General features: G+C 40.1%; 1 protein-coding gene across 3 annotated transcripts; it reads right to left on the bottom strand.

Moving 5' to 3' along the window:
• Nucleotides 1-356: 356 nt before the first annotated feature.
• Nucleotides 357-11484, bottom strand: NOPCHAP1 (NOP protein chaperone 1). 3 transcript variants are annotated; one of them, XM_068560307.1, is made up of 5 exons: nt 11321-11484; nt 9602-9688; nt 7391-7527; nt 5292-5541; nt 357-3292 (listed from the first exon to the last, which is right to left on the bottom strand). In XM_068560307.1, exons 1-4 carry the CDS (start codon nt 11433-11435, stop codon nt 5308-5310), a joined length of 573 nt encoding a protein of 190 aa, XP_068416408.1. In that variant the 5' UTR covers nt 11436-11484; the 3' UTR covers nt 357-3292; nt 5292-5307. The 3 variants fall into 3 exon arrangements, with proteins under 3 accessions (XP_068416408.1, XP_068416409.1, XP_068416407.1); XM_068560308.1 differs by having other exon boundaries at nt 357-3289; XM_068560306.1 differs by lacking the exon at nt 357-3292 and having other exon boundaries at nt 3392-5541.
• Nucleotides 11485-17095: the final 5611 nt, after the last annotated feature.

Below are 17095 nucleotides of genomic sequence, written 5' to 3'. Positions count from 1 at the left end.
CTTACCAAGCACTGTTCTAAGCACATGATGAGTATTAACTCATTAATTTCGTACTAAAACCTCATAAGGGAGATACTCTTATCCCCATTTTACAAATGATAAGTGGCTGGGCGGGGATTGATCCAGCTTTGGAGCCCATGCTTGTGGCATAGTGACTGGTAGGCCCACAATGGCAGGATGTGGCTGACTGAACTTAAAAGTTGGCTCCACCAGTTACCTATTGTAAGGCTTTAAAAAAATTTGCTTAGTGTCTCCCTGCCATTTTTTTTTTTCTTAAATCTGTGAAGTAGGTACAAGAGAACATCTCATAAAATGGTGGTCTTTTTTTAACAAAAAGGAAATTTATTGTGTCACAAAACAAGAAATCCAGTGACAGTTTGGTCTACAGAGTTATTTGATGCAGTAATTCAGTGATGTTCCTTGCTTCTCTTTGCTATCCTTGACATACCGACTGTACCCTCAAGAGCTGGCTCCATTTATGGCCACTAGGCCAGAGTTCCAGGAATCATATCCAGTCACAAGATATCCATGTTCCAAAAGAAAGCAGCCATCTTTTCATGTACCTCTTTTTTAGGAATGAGAAATCCTCTTCTTTCCAAAAGTCTACTAACAAGACTCAGGTTGTGCCTCTTTGGGAAGGTTGTCACATGCCCATCCCCAAACCAATCACTGGCAAGGATCTTCCATGAACATACGGTGGGGAATCAACCACAAAGATTCCACCATTAAACTTTTGGGAAAAGTCTACCAATCAAAAGATAGTAAACCTGTCTTTCTTTCCTCAGGATTGTGAACCACTGATGTTTAAGATGTATTACTTTATTGGCATCAAGAGAAAAAAGTTTCACGAACATTTATTGTACATTCCGAGTGAAAGGCACCATGCCAGGCACTGAGGCAAATACAAATGAAAGACTCAACCTCTTTACTTGTCTTTCCTACCACAGTAGTGGACTCAGGCACAGGAATGCAAGCTACTTTGCAAGGCAGTTTTTTTATAAGTACCATATTTGATGCACAATTCAAGTAATAGGAGAATAGATAGAGGAGATTCATTAAGAATATTTTTGCTTCAAAGACCATTACACCTAATTTTCTGATTTATGACTGTCAAAGAGCCATAGAAAGATAATACACAAGGTTGAAGAGAACATTTCATCAGCCTTAGCAGGAACAGAACTGTTCTCCAAATGGCGGCCATCACCTCACACCAAAGCATCAGGCAGAGAACCCACAGGGTCAGACCAACCAAAGCACGATGGTGATTTAGTTTCCAAGAGACTGTAGAGCACGCTGCTTACAAACAAAACAGCTTTTTAATTAAGGTATAACATACATAAAGTGCACCGATGTTAAATGTATAACTCGAGAAATTTTTATGTGTGAGTGGCAGTAACTCTTAAACATAAAACACTCAGAATAGTGACTGACACACAAAAAGGGCTCAGTTAAGTACTAGCTGTTGTTTCATCTGCCACTTTGAGAGGTAAAAAATACAACATCGGTTTCAATTGCATTTCTTTGAGAAATGAGACCGAACATTTTTTTCCTGTGAATTACCTGTTCAAGTCCTAAGGCCTTTTCACTATTGAGGTATTAGTCATTTTTTTTTTTTACTAATTTGTAAGAGCCCATTATATACTAATAACACTCTTGCCTTACATTGAAATTATTTTTCCCAATTTGTCCCTTGACTTTTAAACTTCTTTGCCACCCACTAGTTTTAAATATTTATGAATTTTATGCTCTTTTCTTTTTTTTGTAATTCTACTTTTTTTTTTTTCAATTTTATTTATTTTTTTTTGGCTGCATCGGGTCTTCATTGCTGTGCACGGGCTTTCTCTAGTTGCGCTGAGTGGAGGGCTACTCTTCGTCGCGGTGCGCAGGCTTCTCATTGCAGTGGCTTCTCTTGTTGTGGAGCACGGACTCTAGGCATGCAGGTTTTAGTAATTGCAGCACATGGGCCCTAGTGTGCACAGACGTCAGGAGTTGTGGTGCGTGGGCTCAATAGTTGTGGCTCACGGGCTTAGTTGCTCCGCAACATGTGGGACCTTCCTGGACCAGGGATTGAACCTGTGTCCCCTGCATTGGCAGACGGATTCTTAACCACTGTGCCACCAGGGAAGTCCCTACATTTTTTGGTTTGAGGGCCTGCACCATTTTACATTCCCACCAGCAATTCACAAGGATTCCAATTTCTCCACATCCTAGTCAACAGTTGCTATTTTCTGTGTTTTGTTTATTTTTATAATAGCCGTCCCCATGGATGTGGTAGTATCTCATTGTGGTTTTTATTTGCATTTCTCTAATGTTAATGATATAAAAGCACATCTTTTCATGTGCTTATTGGACATTTGTATTTCTTCTCTGGAGAAATGTCTATTCAAGTCCTTTGCCCATTTCTAAACTGGGTTGTTTGGGGTTTTTGATGAGTTGTGGGAGTTCTTTATATATTCTGGATGTTAATCCCTTATCAGAGATATGATTTACATGATATAAACATTCTTAAATGATACACTAATTTTAAAAGGGCTATGGGGGTGGGGGTGGGATGAACTGGGAGATTGGGATTGACATATATACACTAATATGTATAAAATGGATAACTAATAAGAACCTGCCATACAAAAAACAAATAAAATAAAATTCAACAACAACCAAAAAAGGGCTATAGGGGACTTACTTCCCTGGCACTCCAGTGGTTAAGACTCTGCGCTCCCAATGCAGGGGGCCTGGGTTCGATCCCTGGTTGGGGAACTAAGATCCCGCATGCCGCACAGTATAGCCATGTTCCAGACAAAGTCACCAGCCTTGTGGAAATTCCATTCTAGTTCATATTTCAGAGCCTCCAAAACTCCAGGCTTTAGTTTAGTGGTATCATTCACTGTGAGGATGAAAACGGGATGATCTGAAGAGGAAGAAATTGAGTTCCATTCACACAGTCTAGTTCAGATGGCAGCCGAATGAATACTCAGTAATGGAAGACTTTAGGGAAACAGTTTCAAAAGCCAAATTGCAGAGGGCTGAAAAGTTAGGAGTTTAAGCAGACGGTATAGACTACTCTAAAGCAGCTTTGGGACAAATGACGGAAACAGATGGGATGGTTGGGGTGTGACAGAATGAGAGGTCTTGGTAGGTCAAGTGAAGTAATATGTTGTCATGAGAGTGTGGTGGAAGTATTCCTGGGATCCAGTGGGTAAAGCGAAGTCAAGAGGACCTAAGACCTAGACCAGTGATTCTCAAACTTGACTGTATGCTCTTTTCCTTTGTAATTTCAAGCTTTGAGGTTCTGCTTTAAAAAAAAAAACAAAAACTTGCTTAACTATGTTATTAAATATTCACCTATATTTTAGTATGAAACTTATAATTTTATTTCTTTATATTTAAACCTTTAAGACATACGTAATTTATCTTAGTATCCAACTTTGTTTAAAAACAGCCATCCCTGACGCTGTATATTAAATAATTCAACCATTTTACACTTACTTAAAACGACATCCCTATTACATATTAAATTTTTGTTTTTCCTTTTCCTCCTATGTCATAAGAATGTCCAGAGGAACTGAATTTAGTTGACTTCTTTAACTGTATAGAATACCTAGTTGTATTATATGAGAAGGCCATGGCAGGAGAGAAATATAATTCTACACACTAGTATGTATTTCTAGACTGACTAGTCTCTTTCACTGACCATCAGACTATTTCTACTTGGCTTTGTATTTCCGGTGAAGTTACACTTTCATATCTGCATGGATACCATGGCTTAAAATGCCCTGTACATCCTCAATACACCTGTTAATTCATTTATCTACATCATTCGGTGCTTACTGTGTACCATGCACCAAGCTAAGGAGTGAACCAGACAAATGCAACTCTTCCCACAATGCGGCATAAATATTATCTGGTAGAAGACAATCCTTAAATATTCACACCAGTAATTCATCACAGCTGTGTTTGGTGCTACAAAGTACAGCATAATACCCTTTGCAGCTGAGAAGTCTCGTTTCCAGATCTGTTCACTTCTGCATACCTTGAGTGCACAGCCAATTTCCAATTCCCAATGAAAAATACCAGAAGGAACTTGGAGAATTACCTTCAGAGTATTTACAAGATGTCGTAGGTTAACGAGAGGAGTAGGAAAAAATAGTTAAAACAAAATCCTAAAATATTAGGCAACAAAGTCCCATCAGCTCAATGCACTTGGAGACAGTCCTTTAAATTCTCAGGTCTATGTCCTGAGCAAAGCCAGTCCCATGGCAGATGAGATCCCAAACAAGTTAAATAAGATCAAGAATGTGGCAGAAAGGCAACTCCAATGCAGGATCATTTTGCCTTTTGAAAGGGAAAACCTGTTACTACCTTTTTTATGTACTGTGCCCTATTTTCCTGGGGTGTCCCTATTCTCTACAATTAATAGGTTTCAAAACTGTGGGTAACTGGAAGGAATAATTTTAATAGCTGAAACAAACAAACAAATTGCTTTATGAGAAAAAGAAAAAACAAAACCAAAAAAACCACTAATTTTTCCAACCAGTAAATTCTACATGCATTGAGAGGCTACAGAGTCACTGACAGTGATTAAACCACAGAGCACCAGTTTTCCAGCTCAAACTGGAAACGATTTTTTTTTTTAATTAAAGTAGATATGTCTGAGGGCATCTAAATATAAGTAATTCTTTTCTTTGTAAAAAATTTCTCCCTCGGGGTGGGATAGGGAGGGTGGAAGGGAGATGCAAGAGGGACGGGATATGGGTATATATGTACACATATAGCTGATTCACTTTGTTATACAGCAGAAACTAATACAACATTGTGAAGCAACTATACTCCAATAAAGACGTTTAAAAAAAAAAAAATTTCTCCCTCACTGAACCCATTTTGATGGTAACAAATAAATTTGACTTTATAATAACCTAAAAAAAACCCCAACCTAGGTTGTTTTATCCAAGAGGCCAATTTAAAACAAAAACAAACGGGTAACTTGTATTTTTACTTTAAAACAAGTTTGAGATTTCTGAAGTCTGTGCTGATGAAAGAGGATGCCAACGAATTCACTCATCACCATACATAAAGTTAAGCTTTCTAAACTAAATCTCTTTAGCATGAGACCAACAACAGTCTGCTCTTAGAAGATCCCCAAATGTTCTCTCTTCCAACTCTTTAAAAGCCAGCTTCTGTTTCTCCAAGAAGCAAAATACATTCAATATTGCAAAAAAGCACCATAGGTATCTGAAATGCAAAATAACCAGCAAGTCACATTCTTTTTCACAGAATTAGCAGGCATCTATCACCTGTTTCTCAGATTGTTTATTTCCCTGTTTCTTTTTTTTCACTGGCAGGACGGTCCAGAACCTCTATTTTGCCTTTTCCATCTTCTGAATGAGGAAGCTTAATGGTATCGATGGTGACTTCACCTTCAGAAGAGGTGCTATCGTCTTCATCCTCAGATTCTGAACTGTCCTCTGAACTGTCTTGTGAATTCTCTTCTGAACTGTCCTCTTCTTTTGAATCAGACTGATTCATCTCAAACAAGGCCACATCCTGCAAAACACCACCATGTGGGAAATTTATTTCAGGGCAGTTCCCTAAAAGGTTACAATAACAACTTTGGGAAGGGACCAACGTTTAGCCCAAGCAGCACGTAGGACAGAAAATGTTCTTGTTTTTGGCTGTGCCACGTGGCTTGCAAGATCTTAGTTCCCCGACCAAGTCTCAAACCCAGGCCCTCAGCATTGAAAGCATGGAGCCCCAACCCCTGGACCGCCAGGGAATTCCCCCGGACAAGAAAAGTTCTTAATACAATATGGCACTATTATTCTTTCAGTTGCCAGAGTCCGCCATAATGCTTTATATTTACTGCAAGTCTAAAAAGTCCCCCACAACCGAATTCTATACATCCTGATTATATTCAACACAATTCACTCAACAAATATTAACAAGTATCAACATGAACCAGGTACCACACTAGTGGCTCAACAACAAAATCCTGGCCTTTGTGGAACTTATGTTTTTGAGGAGGAGTTGGCAAATCACGGCCTGCAGGGCAGACCCAGCCCACTGCCTGTTTTCAGTGCAGCTCTGAGCTAAGAACAGTTTTTACACTTTTCAGTGGTAGAAAAAACTAATCCAAAGAGTAATATTTCATGAAACGTGAAAATTATATGAAATTTAAATGTCGGTGTCCATAAATAAAGCTTATAAAACTTGCCTATTCATTACATATCATCTGCAGCTGCTTCCACACCGAAATGGCAGAAATGAGGAGTCACAACGGGCACAGGAGGGCCCACAAAGCCTAACGTATTTACTATCTGGCCCCCTACAGAAAATGTTTGCTGACTTCTGTTCTAGTTGGGAAAGAAAGACAATAAACAATTACACAGAAAGCATAGTGTAGGGCAGTGAAAATTTAAAAAAATAAAAGCTAATAATAGAGCCACGCAGAAGGCCTTTCAAGGTGACAAGTGATGAGAGATGGAAGGAGTCAAGATGCACGAATCTGGGGAGGGGCATTCTGCAAGGAGGGAAAAGGCCCGGAGCAAGGAGATGGAGACTGCAGTGCAGTCACTGAGGGTCCTTGGTGGGAGACAAGGTCAACAGAGAGCTGGAGGCAGGATCACACACGCCCACGAAGGACTCTGAATTAATTAGAAACGTGATGGGAAGCGCCCTGGTTCCCAAACTGTGGGCCACACGCACTGGGTGAAGAACAGACTCTGGGAAGAAAGGGTGGAAGCAGGAGGACTGGCTGGGAAATTAGCGGGATAATCCAGAGGGGTGACCGTAATCACCTAGAGCACGGGTGCTGGATGCCGTGTGGAAATGGCTGGATTTGGGATGTGTTCTGGAGGTACAGCTGCCAGATCTGCTGATGAATCAGATATGATTCTTAACAATGGTGTCAGCGCTGTCCAGACATGAGTGTTATACAGGGAATTCCAGTGTAGAAATAAGAGAGCCTAAACTGAGAGACAGTTTTCACACGTGGCTTATGTGATCAGTTATTCTGTTATACACATCATTTACTTTCGCATTCTCAATGAATCAGACTATGATTACCTCTTTTGGGCCTTAGATGGGAAAATAAGAAAAAAATCCAGTTAGAACACTTAGTAAATAAATGCTTCAACATAACAAATGTACTATTTAACTTGAAAAAGCCTTCCTATGATGCTGAATTACTAAATTCCTAAACTTCACCCAGGGAAGCTTACTGACCTATGAGATCCTTAATCATCAAATGACCGAGTATCTATGCAGTACTGGAAACATGAGCTGACTTTGCAAGAAGGAAAAAAACAGACAGAATTAAAATTAAAAAGTTCTCTTTTTCCAGTGACGAGGCATACTGGTAATTTTACATTATGAAATGAAAACAAAGCATAGTTACCATTTGTATAACTTTTCCGAGAGTCTCGTCAATATTTTCAATATTGAAATGACCAGGTGGTGCAGCTGCCATTTCTTTCCTTAGCTTTTCGTTTGCCTGAGCCATCTGTGGGAGAAAGCTCTGTACTTGGTCCAATACTAAGGAGAAAAAATATAGTTTATCAATATTTATGTTAGTATTTGGCCAAACTTCAAATTTTTAAATCCAGAATTTCCTGTAAAAACACTTCTAAATTTGACAGGAATAATAACAATAGTTATAATAAAATCTTTCAAATTCCTTCCATTTTACAAACTCCCATCCTCTCCTGAATTCTTAAAACGGTAGGACTACACAATTCAGCAATTATTTCTCAACGTTTTGTGTTTCTCATATATGCCCAGGACTGGAAATTCCTAGAAGGCTGGCATTCAACAAACAGTAACTGAATAAGTAGGCAGTAGGACTTAATAGTTCAATGCACGAGGCTCCGAGGCTTTGGGGTCAGACCGATGATGCTAATAATAGAACCCCAGTACCACCTCTTACTATCTGAGTTACCCTGGGCATGTTAATGAAGCAATGGCTGTTTTTACCTGCCCAACATCTGTTCCCCTTTCTTCTGATAATATAATGATGACTTTCCTTTTAAACTCTGTCACTCTTAGTCACTCTTGTCCCTACCCCATTCATGCTGACGTGTTCCACAACCTTGGCCACTATGATTTGGTTTAACGACACTGTGATCTGTCAGGCCAATCAGAGATCACCCTGGGACTCTGGTTGGAACTGTTGAGAGAAATATCCCTTCTTTCCGAGTAAATGACTAAGTGAGCTGCTGAATGTAAGCCTGGAGCTGCTGATAAACTGGCCCACCTGCCACCCGTCGGGGAAGAGCTTGTTCTAGATGAAGTCAACACCTAGGAAAGCAGAACTAAGAGATACAGAGCAGAAGATCCCGGATGATGCCAAGCACCTGAATGCAGAGGTACCTGAAATCACTGGGGTATTTTTCCCCAACAAAATGAGCCAACATCGTTTGGCTGAAGGCAATGTGAACTGGGTTTCAGTCATGTACAACCACAGAAGTCTAACACGTTTAATTTAACCAATCAAAACCTCAGTTTACTCACCTGTAAAACAGGGACAATAACTGACAGGCACTATGGTAAGCACAGGGGGAGCAATAAACAAGGGATTTCTAATTTCTTTAGCTCTCAGAAGAGGCCCGGCCCATAACTATGCACATCATGGGCTCTCAGAACTCCTTAAGTCACTGCTACAACCACAGAACAGCTGACGGAAATGTCCAGAGTATGGAAGAAGAGAAGAAAGTCGAGGTGAAGGTCAAGAAATGGCCTTTAATGGTGAAACAGGACGGCTGGAAGGATTCCAGATGGCATACCCAACTTGGAAAAGAGTTTGGCAATTTTTTCTTTATTAAAGAATACTTTTCATAGGACCCAGAAATTCCACTCGGAGATATGTACCCCCCCAAAATAAAAACCTACGTCCACACAAAAGCCTGGATTTGAATGCGGACCCACCATGCAGTCATTTCAGCTGTTGTAGGTTTAGTGCATACTATAGTTAAGTTCCCCTCTCGGAATACTCATGATTTCTTAGTTTACAGACATGATAACTTCATGCATCATTTACACTGCTTTTACTACTTCTCGTCTTTATTCTTTTTTTTTAAACATTCAGAGTGAAATACACAGAACCTGAGTATTACATGAATGCTACCTGAACAAAGTCTGAGTGGTCTGTGAGTGTGCAGTACAGCAATATGACAGAGTAATTAATGAAGAGAACTGGCCCTGTTATGTTATGAGTAACATTTACTATTTAAGTAATTATGTCCAATTTAATGGGATCTGGTAGTGTTTTCCCACACATGAATATTGAATTCGGGACTCAGTAACCTCTAGAAAAATTTCCCATGGAGATTAACAATAATTGGTTTTGATTTCCAAAAATCCATCTCACAAGGATTTTTTCTGGGCAAGGTTACCCTCTTAAAGCAGGGGAATAATGTATTATCCCTGTGCACTGAATTCACAACGTAATTCCCAAGTAAGACTTGCTCGGCTTCACTCTCTGTGGTTTGATATCTGACAACAAAGGCAGATACTGTCCCATCAAATAAGCACTTAATTAGGCAGAATTTCACATCAGAGAGGGTTCTTGAGAGAGACAGAGAGGAAGAGAGAGAGAGGGAAGAGTACTTACAGGGACTCCTCTCTATCCGAACTGTTTGAAGAGTGGAATTCTTTCTGGAATTAGGCTTGGAGTTGATGAGCAACCTGTCCCATATACCTGCAAACACACACACTTTATTTACTATAGCGTAAAGAAATAGGAGCCCATCAGCAAACTTTCCAAGACCACCCTCAAGCCCTCAGGTTTTGATCGTTTGTTCCTCACTTCCCAACACATTTTTTAAAAAAAGCAGCACTCCAAGTTCCATTACAACATTTTAGTTCTGCACACAGATCTCCCCTTTCTTAAATCTGTCTCCTACATCTCTGCGTCACCAATGCCAGGTAATAAATGAACACTGAACTGCACCTTTCTGGGTCAGAAACCCATCAGTGACAAATGTGGGTCGGCAATGACAGAACACAAGAAGCAGTACAAAGTACCATAAGTGTTAAGTGAAGCCAGAAATGGTTTACCAGCTGCATTATATTGGACAAATTACCTAAGCTTTTTGAGCATTAATTTCTTCATTTATAAAACATGCCTGCCAGGTTAGTTCCCCCTCAGTAAAGATGTCCAACCTAGACAAAACAGCTCTTTAAACCTCCCCACTCCCAACTCCATCTATTCAGCCTTACATTCACAACTCCTCAAATCAACCCAACTCTCCAGCCCATCAGAGCTCAGAGAACAGGACTCGTCTCTCAAAACCCAAGGCTTTGCGCACCGTGTTTCCAACACCTGGAAAATCTCTTCACTCTGGTGTAAAAATCCCGTTCACCCTCAGAGCAGCAGCTCAACATTCCTTGCTTACTACCTTAGACCCAGCAACTGGATTAGTGCAAAGAGCACGGGCTCTGGAGCCACGCTGATTGGATTCAAATCTCAGTTTTGCCACTTCCCAGCCACACGATCTCCAGCAAGTTACTCATCTGTATGATACACCAGGTCTCAGTTTCCTCATCTATAAATGGCGATAACAGAGCCTCTACACAGGGTGGTTGTGAGGATTAAATTAGTGAATTAATTCCTGGGGCAAAGCAGGCACTAAGAAAGCTTCGGCTATTATTATTATAACTTCTTTGGATGCTCTGGATTCTCATAGAATCTTTTCTTCAAAATAATATTTAAGGAGAATATGCCCAAGACCTTAGGTGTATTATTCTTCTCCATAAAAAAAAAAGAAAAGAAAAACAAATTCTATAGATACTACTACTTCCATTTTCCCAATGTAAAAACTGAGGCGTTGGGAATGTAAACAACTCTCCTAAAGTTCCATAGCGAATAACTCATGGGGCTGGGATTCGAATCCTTGCTTTTTAATTCTCTATTATGGTGTCTGAAATCCTGTGCGGATTTCCCGAACCCGTCTTCCTCTAGAGAGAGGCACTAAGGGTGGCTCTGGGGGCATCTGCGGAGGAAGGGTGGTTAATACTCATCCGCTCCCCTTACCAGTCAACTGCTGGGACCCAGAGCCGACCCTAAGGCCGCCCCCGTAGGGGAGGTGTCTTGCTGTGGCGCGCGGCAGTGGGCGCTCACCGCGGTGCGGAATACAGGAACCACGCCCAGGCCCGAGGCCGGGTGCGCGCCCCCCGCCGCCCGGTCCCACCCCGAGTCCTGCGGCCACCCCCGGGGGTCCCTCGGTGGGGCCGGGCCTGGGCAGGGAGCCGCCGACCGGCCCCCGGCTGCTCCGGCAGCGCGACCCCTGCCGCACGTGCGCGCCCCACGCCGCCGCCGCCCACCCGTCACCTCCGCGGCCGCCGCTGCCCGCCGTCAGCAGTTCCCTGGACACCGAGACCCCGGAGCCGTCCCGGGAAAACGACGAACAGCTCGCGTCGGACTGGGATTCGCCGTGGGCCTCCATGCTGCTCGCCAGTCTTCAGAGCAGCCGCTCCAGGCCCGGATGCAGGAAAAAGGCTGGGGAAGGGGGCGGGGCCAGGGCTAAGATTAGAGGAAAGTCGGAGGGGCGGGGCGAGGGCGGAGCGAGGGTGGCCTGCGGCGAGGGCGGCCCCTACCGGAGTGAGGAGGCCATTCTTATCGTGGGAAAAGGAAGGCGGAGGGTCTGGAGACCCTGTGACTGGATGAAAGAGCTGGCAAGGCTGGCTTTTTAGCAAAACCTGAAGAGCGCACGGTAGGGCTGCCCTCCTTTTCATTTTTTTTTTTTTTAACTGTGGTTAAAAAAAACCACATAACACAGAATGTACCATCTTAACTGTTTTTACGGGTACAGTTCAGAAGTGTTAACTCTACGTTGTTATGTAACAGATCTGTAGAATTTTTCGCAAAACTGAAACTCTATAACCACTGAGCAACCTCCCCATTTCTCCCTGACAGCCACCATTTTAACTTCTGTTTCTATGAGTTTAACTACTTCAGATACTTCATATAAGTGGAATCATACAATATTTGTCTTTTCACAACTGGCAGATTTCACTTAGTATAATGTTCTCAAAGTTTATCCATGCTGTGGCAAGTAATAGGATTCCCTTCTTTTTAAAGGCTGAATAATACTCCATTCCATGCACATACCACATTTCCTTTAACCATTCGTCCCTTGATAGCTGGGTTGCTTCCTCCCGGATATTGTGAATAATGCTGCAATGAACATAGGTATGCAAATATATCTTTGAGATACTGCTTTCAATTCTTTTGGATTTATACCCAGAAGTGTGATTACTGACTGTATGGTAATTCTATTTTTAACTTTTTAAGAACCTTTGTACTAGTTTCCATAGTGACTGCACTATCTTATTCCCACCAGTAGGGCATAAGCATTCCAATTTCTCCACATACTCACCAATGCTTATTTTCTTTTTCTTTCTTTCTTTTTTTTTTTAACAGTGGCCATCCTAGTCAGTGCGAGGTGATAACTCATTGTAGTTTTGATTTGCATTTCTCTAATTATGAGTGATGTTGAGCATCTTTTCATGTGTTCACTGATCATTTGTATATCTACTTGGGAGAAATGTATATTCACATCCATTGCCCATTTTAACTCAGATTGTATGAGTTATTTACATATTCTTATCAGATATATGATAATGTTTTGGAGACATAGACCATTATGAACATACAAGGACTCAGGAAATATTATTCCCATACCCTTTTTAAAAAATTTACTAGAGAATATGATTCAGAAAATAATTGGAGAAATTCAACTTAAGTTTTGATGGTGAGCTTTTTACAGTAGAATTGGGGAGAAACAGTGAGAATAAGGTTGAAAGAATAGTATTTAATTTATATAGGTTTTGATAATATGGATATAACACAAATATGAAAAATGGGGAGAAAGCAGAGACTATATATGAAGAGAAAATCTGGCTTTTTAAAAACTGGGACTAAAAGGGTAATACTTTTTTTTTTTCTTTATTTTCTTTTTTTTTTTTTTTTTAAACTTTGGGTTTATTTATTTATTTATGGCTGTGTTGGGTCTTCGTTTCTGTGCGAGGGCTTTCTCCAGTTGCAACAAGTGGGGGCCACTCTTCATCGCGGTGCGTGGGCCTCTCATTATCGCGGCCTCTCTTGTTGCGGAGCACAGGCTGCAGACGCGCAGGCTCAGTAATTGTGGCTCACGGGCCTAGTTGCTCTGCAGCATGGGGGATCTTCCCAGACCAGGGCTCGAACCCGTGTCCCCTGCATTGGCAGGCAGATTCTCAACCACTGTGCCACCAGGGAAGCCCTAAAAGGGTAATACTTTAAGTTAGATGCTGGGGGTAAAGGAGAGTAGAGAAAGAGGAGATGACTTGCAAATTACAATATTGTTCATAGTGGGAAGACAATATAAAAAAGGGGGGGTACTGAATGGTATTGAGTAAAGGTATTAGAACAAAATTAAAATATTCCTAAATACCCAAATTAATGAGGTAGAAAGAGAGAAAGAAATAAAACAGACTTCATAGGAAAGACTTTATATGATTATGACAAAACTGAAGCAAAGTATATCAGTGGTATCAATACATGCAATAGGGCTTAACTGACCTATAAAAAGAAAAGGATTTTCAGATTGGATAAAATGTCAGTATCCAACTCTATGCTGGATAGAAGAGACTTACTTAAAATATAAGATTAAAATGGTAAAAATAAAAGGATGGTGTTTTTAAAAATTTAAGTGTACCTGGTATATCTATAACCATTCTAAATAAAACCTAAATTTTAAAAAGGGTGGGGGGGATCAGATCAAAGCCACAATGAGATATCACCTCACACCTGATAGAATGGCTATTACGAAAAAGACAAGAAACAGCAAGTGTTGGCGAGGATGTGGAAAAAAGGGAACACATGAACACTGTTTATGGAAATATAAATTGGTGCAGCCACTGTGGAAAACAGTATGGAGGTTCCTCAAAAAATTAAAAATAGAACTATCATATAATCCACCAAGTTCACTTCTGGGTGTTCATCTGAAGGAAATGAAATCACTATCTCAAAAACATATCAGCACCTCCATATTTTGCAGCATTATTTATAATAGCCAAGACATGGAAACAACCTAAGTGTCTATCAACAGGTGAATGGATAAAGAAAATGTGATACTTATATAAATTCAGCAATATAAAGAAGGAAATCTTCCCATTTGTTACAACGTGCATGGACCTCAAGGTCATTATGCTAAGCAAAATAAGTCAGAGAGAGAAAGACAAATACTGTGTGTTCTCACTTATATGTAGAATCTAAAAAAAAAAAACAATAGAACACATAAGTACAGATTGGTGGTTGCCAGAGGATAGGAGTGGCAGTGGGTGAAATGGGTGAACTTCTAGTAAGATAAATAATTCCTGGAGATGTAATGTACAGCATGGTGACTATAATTAACTATACTGTCTTGTATATTTGAAAGTTGCTAAGAGAACAGATCTTAAAAGTTCTCATCACAAGAAGAAAAATTTTAAGTGTGTAAGGTGATGGATGTTAACTTATTCTGGTAATCAGTTTGCATACACATACATATATCAGATCATTATGTTCTACCTAAAACTAATACAATGTTATATACCAATTATATCTCAATTTAAAAAAAAAAGTAAACAGGGTCATGACTTTATTATTAGACAAGCAAGAATTCAGCCTTGTTCTCCCTAAAAGGAAACAAAAAGACACTTTATAATGCTAAATACTGCAATTTGCAAAGAGGAAACTATCATTAATATCCATGTGCCCAATAAAACAGCAATGAGTATTATAAAGCAAACTGAAAAGGAATGCAAAGATAAATAAGCAGAAACTCTAATAATTGGAAATTTTAACACCCTTTCAGAACACAATAGACCTAACTGGACAAAAAATTTGTATGGATACAGAAGACCTAAACAAAATTATAAACAAAGTAGATCTAATAAATGTAAACACTGAATCCTGATAATAGAGATTAAACTTTCTTCTAAGTCACATGGAAAATTCACCAAATTGACATATTATAGTCCACAAAGAAAATTTCAATACATTCCAAAAATGTAAATGATATAAGGGGCCTTCTGTGATCACAATTCTATATAACTGGCAAATAATGACATTAAAAAAGTCTCTTCCACCTAAAACTGTAAAAACACACTGCTAATCAATCCTTGCATCGAGAGGAAATAGTGAAATGAAACTGTGCCCCCCCAAAAGCTAAGTATTGAAAAAGTCAAGAAAATGACAAACCACTAGCTAACCTAAACCAAAATAGTGAGTGGAGGAAGGTTTGAAGGTATACATATATGAAATAAAAGGTAATGGGACAATAACCATAAAATCAGAGGAAATATATAAAAACTTATAAACACTACTTTGCACAACTCTATGCAAATAAAACTGAAAACCTGTATGAAACCATTTGAAATGGTTAATGTTCCATAAATATATAATTTACAAAATTTCCCCAGAATCAATAGCAAGTCTAAAGAGAGCAATTTCTACAGACGTTACAGAGAAGGTTGTCAGAGCTCCCACATAAAAACACCATGCCCAGTTGGTTTTACGAGGGGATTTCTATCAAACTTTTAAAGATCAGATAAATCTAATGCTACTTAAACTATTTCAGAGTATGGGAAATAAAAGTAAATTTCCCAAGTTCTAAGAAATGAATATAGCATTGATACCCAAACTTCACAATGATTGTACAAAAAAGAAAATTAGGGACTTCCCTGGTGGTGCAGTGGTTAAGAATCCGCCTGCCAATGCAGGCGACACGGGTTCGAACCCTGGTCTGGAAAGATCCCACATGCCGTGGAGCAACTAAGCCCATGCGCCACACCTACTGAGCCTGCGCTCTAGAGCCCGCGAGCCACAACTACTGAGCCCACGTGCTACAACTACTGAAGCCCGCGCACCGAGAGCCCATGCTCCGCAACAAGAGAAGCCACCGCAATGAGAAGCCCACGCACCGCGACGAAGAGCAGCCCCCGCTCACCGCAACTAGAGGAAGCCCGTGCACAGCAACGAAGACCCAATGCAGCCAAAAATAAATAAATAAAATAAATAAATTTAAAAAAAAAAGAAAATTATACACCTGGCTTAATTGGGTTTCCCTAGAAAGCCAATCTAGACGTGAGGTTCAAGTGCAAGTAGCTTGGGAGCCAGAAGGAGAAAGAGAAACGAGGAAGGAAGAGAACCAATAATGTGTTACTATCAAGCAAATTGTGGCTAAGGGCAAATGGAACTTAATCCTGCTGGGGAATTCCCAGAGTTATCCTGGGTGAGCCTAGGTATTTATCCACCAGCTCATGTTAGTCATTGGTTGAGGGCTGCTCCAAGGGGGTGCAAATTTCCCAGCATTTCTGGCCTGCTCCTTGCTCTCTAGTTAAGTGGGCTCCACTGGCCAGAGAAAATCTTCAGGCAAAGAGTTGTAAATGCTGGCCATTGAAAACTGGGCAGATATGTACACAAATAGTAAGTGCCAATGTGGTATGGGTGAGGTACTGACAGCCTTTACTCAAGACCAGTCTTAATTATGAATATTGATGCAACAAATTAAATATTAGCAAACAGAATCCAAGAGCACAATAAAAAATAGATGCCATACAAGAGATGCTGATTCCAGGAGAAATTAGTATATTTATTAATATAGTAGTATAGTCATTAATACATCAGTTTAACAGAATTAAGAAGAAAAATCACATAATCATCTCTATAGATGTTAAAAAGATATTTGACAAAATTCAACATTCAGTAAGATGAAAATTGACACCCATTATGCATGATAAAATGTGTATACCTCTGCCCCAAAATCAGCATTTAACTTAATGGGGAAATACAGGGCTTTCTTGCTAAAGTCTCTAGACGAAATACAAGGATGTTCAGAGTCTTCACTATTACCTAAACACCGAATTGGCAATGTTAGCCAAAACAGTTACATAAGAGGAAAGAGTGAGAAACAAGAATTCAAAAGCATGAAGTAAGACTATTTCTAGATGCAGATGTTATGACGGTATACCTGGGGGTTGAAGTGGGGGAAGCATCAGAAAAACTGCTACTAACAAGAGAATTTGGTAAAGTAGCAAGAAATAAAATAAACACACAAAAATGCCACCCAGTCTGAAAATATAG

The sequence above is a fragment of the Eschrichtius robustus genome, chromosome 13 (assembly GCF_028021215.1).
Source record: "Eschrichtius robustus isolate mEscRob2 chromosome 13, mEscRob2.pri, whole genome shotgun sequence".
In the NCBI taxonomy this organism is placed as follows: domain Eukaryota; kingdom Metazoa; phylum Chordata; class Mammalia; order Artiodactyla; family Eschrichtiidae; genus Eschrichtius; species Eschrichtius robustus.
Note: the sequence above shows the minus strand (reverse complement) of the source record. Positions and strands in the feature narration are given on the sequence as shown.

What these genes read in the sequence shown, in the direction of transcription:
- NOPCHAP1 (XM_068560307.1), bottom strand. Translation starts at nt 11,435, where the DNA reads ATGGAGGCCCACGGCGAATCCCAGTCCGACGCGAGCTGTTCGTCGTTT. An exon ending in TCGGATAGAGAGGAGTCCCT is followed by an intron (nt 7,528 to 9,601) that starts GTAAGTACTCTT and finishes TTTTCTCCTTAG; the next exon opens with TATTGGACCAAGTACAGAGC. An exon ending in TCGGAAAAGTTATACAAATG is followed by an intron (nt 5,542 to 7,390) that starts GTAACTATGCTT and finishes GGTGTTTTGCAG; the next exon opens with GATGTGGCCTTGTTTGAGAT.